The 6052-nt window shown below is 45.0% G+C and overlaps 1 protein-coding gene across 2 annotated transcripts in view; it reads left to right on the top strand.

Moving 5' to 3' along the window:
* The first annotated feature begins 6 nt into the window (after positions 1–6).
* The window catches only part of ARFGAP3 (ADP ribosylation factor GTPase activating protein 3), a 26058-nt gene continuing 20012 nt past the window's right edge, over positions 7–6052 (top strand). The window contains exons 1-2 of one of the 2 annotated variants that reach the window (XM_042050812.1): positions 7–45; positions 5647–5765. Coding sequence is in view for 1 of the 2 variants with exons in the window: in XM_042050811.1 (XP_041906745.1) it covers positions 3419–3481; positions 5647–5765 (182 nt within the window). In the remaining variant the exon portion in view is untranslated. Of the gene's footprint in view, positions 46–3403; positions 3482–5646; positions 5766–6052 lie in introns of those variants that run through there. The other variant, XM_042050811.1, reaches the window with a different exon arrangement.

Below are 6052 nucleotides of genomic sequence, written 5' to 3'. Positions count from 1 at the left end.
ATCGCCGCCATCTTCAAGCGGCTCCGCTCCGTGCCCACCAACAAGGTAAGGGGCCGGGCCGGGCCGCGGGCAGCGCTCCGCCGCGGTGACACGTCGCACAGCCGGCGGGGCGGGGGAGGCGCGGGGCCCGCAGCCCGGCGCGTCCCTCCCGGGACAGCACGGAAAGGCCCGGCGGGTCCCCGGGGTGGCCGTCCCGAGAGCGGGGAGCCCTTCCCTGCCTGCCCCGCGTCCCTCCGGCCGGGGTCCTGCATCCCGAAGGGATGAGCCCCTGGGGAGGGAGGTGCGGCCCCCACCGGCTGCCTCAGGTCCGCTGCGAGGGTCAGCTCCGGTGGGCACAAAAACAAGTTCCCCACCAGCCACAACGTAGTGTTGAGTGAGTGTTTCTTTTTTTTCCCCTCCTTTTTTTTCCCCTCCTTTTTTTTATTATCCAACGGAGGGGCACAGCCACTTCTGCAGTGATAAAAGTTTGTTGTTCTTTAATGTTAGTGGGCTTGTCCTGTGTTCAGGTGGGTTTTTCCGTGTTGTGAAGGTGTGGGCTGGGAAAGGTGCCTGGCCAGGTGACGCGGCACAAGTGCCTTCAGCTGCTCTGTGCTTCTTGTTTGTGTTGGCTTTGCGATGTACGCTGAGAACATACATGAAATAGACACCCACCAGGAAACTTTGGATTAGCGTTAAGAAGAAACACGTTGGGTTTGTTTTCTGGGAATAGGGATCCAGATGTCTGTCTCTGGTCCAAAACTGACTTCCACTCTTTAGAACACAATTCATTACGACTGTGCAGGTGTGGTTTCTCAGAAAGCAGAGCTCAGAGGTGAGCTCTCAGTTTCTGACAAAAGTATTCTTAAAACTTGCCTTTGCAAGGGGGTAAAAAGTTTGTCAAGGAAAGGTCCTAGTCCCAACAACGAGGGTGAGAGAAGATCTCTTACAAGCTCCTGAAATTCACTGGCACTATGTGTGAAAACTGAGTCGTTTAGGGCTATGGTGATGCTTTTTGTGTATTGGGATCATAGGAGAATTAAAAAGTACTGCCCCTGCCTGGCAAGCATGGAGCGCCTCGAGCAGTTCCCCTGTGCTGGTCTCCTTGTTACCCAGCTAGATTTAATCAGGTGGATATGGTACCTGTGGTTGCTCAGGTGTATCTGTCTCCTCATGTCAGATGCTACACAGAAATTCAGTGTTGACAAAGCAATATTAGCACAATGTGTGCTGCCACTCATTGTGGGCCAGTGGCAGAGAAGTGGCTCAGGCACAGAGAACTCGAGAGCAATGCGGTGGTGCCTGGTCTGGTTTGACCTGAGAAGGCAGAGAGGGAGAGTGGAAAACAGCAGCTCAGATCTCACAGCTCTCCCATGCCTGTCTATCTGACCATTCTCCTTAAGTAAAAGTTGTTTCTTCCATCAGTTTCTCCTCTCCTGTTTGATTACATCTTGTTTGTTTCCTTTCTGTTGTGTTCTTCTTAAGCAGTCTGCCTGCCCCTTTTATTTGTAAGTCTTTTTTTGCTGGGGACGAAAGACATGGGAAAGTGCAAATACTGAAAAGGGTTCTGTATTAAAAGCTTAGTAATTCGCTTTAACTGTGCAGTTTATGTGTAGGGTTTGGGAAGAACTGCCTGCTCTAGGCAGGCATGTGCATTTACACTGTTCTGGGTGCTCTGCAGTAGTTCTTAATGCACATGAGCTTAGGAAAAGAATTCTCATTTAAATAAATGCACAGTGTAATTTCTGGGTTATGGTGTGTTGAAAGTGATGTTTGAATAATTGTCTTGAAATTAACATCTGTAGTTTGATGTTAGTTCCCTTTATGAGGAGGTTTTGACTTCTTGGTGTCTTTGGATGTTACATAACGTAGAGCTGCCTGGTGACAGCAGACTGGTGATCAGCTGCCTGATGACTTAACAAGCATGTTACAGTTATTAAGTAGAATGTATTTTGTACCCATAAAATTGCTCATAGTCCTTATGCTACTTGATATTGTTAACTGGAGTGTTTGAGCTTTACAGCTCAGCTCTTTTGAAGACTTGCACACTCAGGCTTTGCTGAAAGTCTCTTTTATTCTGTCATAGATCTGTTCCTCTGAGAATGTTGGTTTTTCATTCTTTTCCACCTGGTTCTTTTCTTTGGTTGGTGATGGTATTCCTGTCTCTGCTTGGACTCCCGGGTGTGCGTGTTGTGCTGGTATTTTTTCAGTAGTTGAGTTTTGTTATTGTTGTGGGTGTGGTTTGTGTCTGTTGGGTTTTGCCCCAGAATGGACTCTGCTATCTTGTGTCCCTGAAGTCATTTTGAGATCATGACACTTCCAAAGCGGACAGTCTTCTTGCCTTCCCGCGGCCAGCACTGCAGTTCCCTCCCTGGTGTTGGCATTCCTGGCCAGGTGGCTGTGCTGTGAGGTGGCCCTACCTTTGCTCTGAGTCCTTGTGCCCATGTAGAGCTGCTTCGCAGCAGGATCAGCAGCTGGGATTATTAGTGCTGATGGAAGAGAAGAAGGAAAGCATATCTGGGGACAGTGGCTGGTATCTAAGAGGAGCTGCTTGGATTTAGATCACCTTGGCTTAGTGTGGCACTGCCTCCTGAGTTCCAGCTGGGTTAGTGTTCAGGCAGCTGGATCCACAGCCTGGGAATGGCGAGGTGTGGAGCTTCAAAGTGTAGAGGTCTCTGTGTAACCCTGACCTCAGGGATACGTGATCTTGCTGAACCCACTCACCTCTTCTCCTTGTGCCAAAAATAGTATTTCTATCAGCTATTCATTACTGAATTTCCATATCCAATGACAATATTTTATTTATTTATAATGTAGATGTTTTGTGATTTAGTGACTGCTTGCTGTGGATTATACCCAAATCTCTGTGCTCTCATACGAACATCTCAGGTCTTTGGCTGGCTTTTTCCAAAGTGACTCTTACTGAATCCACACTGTCGCGAAGTGCTTTGACACAAAATAAACAAAAAGCATGCAAGCGTATTTTGAAAGCACTAGAGTATTTAAGCATATGCTTCAAATTTATTTTTAATCAGTATTTTGATATTTTAGTTGCTCCTAAATCTCTACATAAAATACACTTTGTCTGTTTTTAAAATGGAAACAATTTCATGGGGTGGCTCTGAAATTGATTTTAATTTCTTCCCCCGATTCTTCGTAAAATTTATGTGGTGGGAAGCACTTTAAAAATTGAGAAAACTAAGCAAAATTAATCTAAATGTTAATGAAACATGCATCTATTTCTGTTGCATAACATTGATGGAAATAGCTGTTCCTTCTTTGCTTTCACAAGAAAATTGGATGTTCCTGCTTGCATCTCAATCCTGAAAGGTACATTTTTATAGCTGTGAATAATCTCCACAGGTGTCTGGTAGGGACTCCTGTGTGAGTGAAGATACTGAGCTGTGGCAGCCAACTCCGAGGTGATGCAATTGACTTTAAGATGTTGAAATTACAAGGTGCTTATAACTGGAGGAAAGGAAAGGGAAAGGAGGAGAATCTTCAGGTATGTTTATGACTGACCTTTTAAAAACATGGGTGGTTTTTTTAACCACTCACTCCAGATTCTTGTTTCCCATTTGTACTCCAGGGAATTTCCACAAGACTTACAGCTGTAAGTCAGCTTTGCTCTCCTGTATCAGAAGTGAGACCAGGGCTGCTTTGTTGGCTTTGGTTTCAAGCAGAATCTTCTCCTTTTTTGTTGTCCCCATCCTCCTTTGGCCTTGTAAGAAAAAGCCTGAAAATAGTCAATTTAAAATGAAGATGAGTCTCATGGTTTTTTAAAGGAACTGCTTCAAAGAATTGGGGGAAAAAAGAACAAGTTCTGATTACTTAGGCTGTGTGTTTTCTTAGAATATGGCATGGACTCTTACTCATTCTTCTTTCTCCCTCACTCGCTCTGTGTCATTCTTCCACATGAGCTTATTTCAGGGACTCCCTCTAACCCCTCCTGTTGTCACACATTCTGTGTAGCTTTCATTTCTGCTGTATGCCAGTGAATGCCCCATTTCCACCTACAGGAGTGGGATATATAACTAACATTAATGAATGTTGGGTCCCTGTTGAGAGGGAAAGGCAGGACTTGCACATGCAGAAGCTGTGATCTCCGTGCTTTCTGTGTGTGTTACCAGTCATTACCTAACTGAAGCTCACCCTTAAAATGTTCAGTTGTTGGAAGAGTTAATGCTGGATCTGCTGGTGGACTGTGCTTGATAAATTTGGACTGCACAAGCTGAATCGACCCATATTAAACTGAGGAGTTTAGCTTCAAACTGCTCCTGGGCATGTAGTTGAAATTAATTTGGGTGGATGATGGGTGACGTGAGTTGAGCCCAGACTCAGGGCTTGTTTGCTGTGGAAGTACAAAAAAAATGAGACAAAAATCTCTATCCACTTCCACAGAGGGAGTTTCTGGCAAGAAGACTTCTTAATTTTATTTTTATTTTGTTGTTCTGCTTGGCAAGGAGGTGCTGGAAGCACTGTGGCCTATTTATGGTGTTCAATATGTCCCCACCTGACTTGGAATAAACTTTATTATTTATATCTGCATGTAGCTAGAACTTCCATTGCTATCTGAGGATGCATTAAGTTTATAGGAGGATGTTAAAGGATAAAGTTGCAGATTGGAATGCTGTCAATTTGTGTGTAAAAGCTTATCTCTCTGTGGAGTTATTTCTTATTAGATGGCTCTGGCTGTACCTATGGGTGGATGCTTTTACTATAAAAATACTTCTGTGCAGCCTTTGCAGATACCTTTGAAAAAAGCATTGATCAGATAAAGTCCTGTCATACAGGAATAGATGTGTACACATGGCATTAACTCAGAATAGCTGTCCCTGTTTGAAGTTGTGGTGTTCCTTGCATTTGATAATTGATTTGTATCAGATAACTTTTTTTCTGGTTCTTGCTTTCCTTGGTCAAGGAAGCACAAAACTCAGAATAGCTGAAAAAGGACTTGAAAGTTGTGGTCTGCCGACCTGCAGAGTGTGTAAGACATACGCAGACACGGCTCTTGTTGTTTAGCTGAGTGTTAGAGGTCCAGTGTGCTGGCAGAGGGTAGGGAATTCCTGGGTTTGTCCATGCAGTAGTTGTGGACCTGGTTGCTTTTTAACCAGCGTGGCAAAGACAGTGGAAAGGCTGATGTGGCAGTTGGTGTGTGATGAATCATGCAAATGTCTGCAGAGGCTGCCGGATAAGCAGTGCTCAGAGGCTTTCTTCACACAGCTGGATTGCCATGGCTAGCCCTGAAGGTCAAGGTTTCAATATAGGAAAGTAGATAATGATGCCATTAGTCCTGCTGATACCGTCTGGGGGCTCACATGTGCAGCATGAGGAGAGCCTGCCCTCAGGAAGTATTTCTTAAACACTTTCCTATTCCAGCAGTGCTGGAAGTGTTGTGTTAAACATGTGTTTGAACTAGGCTGGTGGGAGTTCTCTGACCTGGTTTCTCAACCTGTGTACACTGGTTATAATTGGAAATGGGGAGGCATGGAGTTGTGTGGGCAGATTGTGTAACTCCTCTTTAGATGTTTAAAATAAGGATGGATGGAGTTGTCATGTCAACAAATGCTGTAAGAATGAGTTAATGAAGTTGGATCACTGCAGGGGTGTTACAGTGGTATAAGGCCTGGTTATGCTCAAGTCCTGTTCCTGATCTTTGTTTGCTTTAAGGTGTGTTTTGACTGTGGAGCAAAGAACCCCAGCTGGGCAAGCATCACCTATGGAGTGTTTCTCTGTATTGACTGCTCAGGGACCCACCGGTCCCTTGGCGTTCACTTGAGCTTCATTCGGTAAGTACTTGGTGAGTTTTGGCAGTAAAAGTCATCTTTTAATAGTTTTGTTTGTTCACATACCTGCTCAGAGAGGAAGACCCATTCTTCCTTCAGCTTCTGATTGAAACCTTCTTAGTGTTCGTGTTGCTTTTGCTGTATCTGATAGCTTCTTGCGAATTGTGTTCAATTTGCTGGCTTTGCTTCCTGAAGCAGCTCGTTGTGGTGGCACCTGACTTCTACCCTTCCAAGCCAAGCAATTCTGTGATTCTGGTACTTGGGTAGTGCTCAGGCAGACAGCTGGTGCA

This window comes from Corvus kubaryi, unplaced genomic scaffold (genome assembly GCF_017639235.1).
Source record: "Corvus kubaryi isolate FWS band 111438036 unplaced genomic scaffold, C.kubaryi_AGA036_p1.0 74, whole genome shotgun sequence".
NCBI classification, from domain to species: domain Eukaryota; kingdom Metazoa; phylum Chordata; class Aves; order Passeriformes; family Corvidae; genus Corvus; species Corvus kubaryi.
The sequence above is the reverse complement of the archived record's forward strand: the minus strand, read 5'-3'. Positions and strand labels throughout refer to the sequence as shown.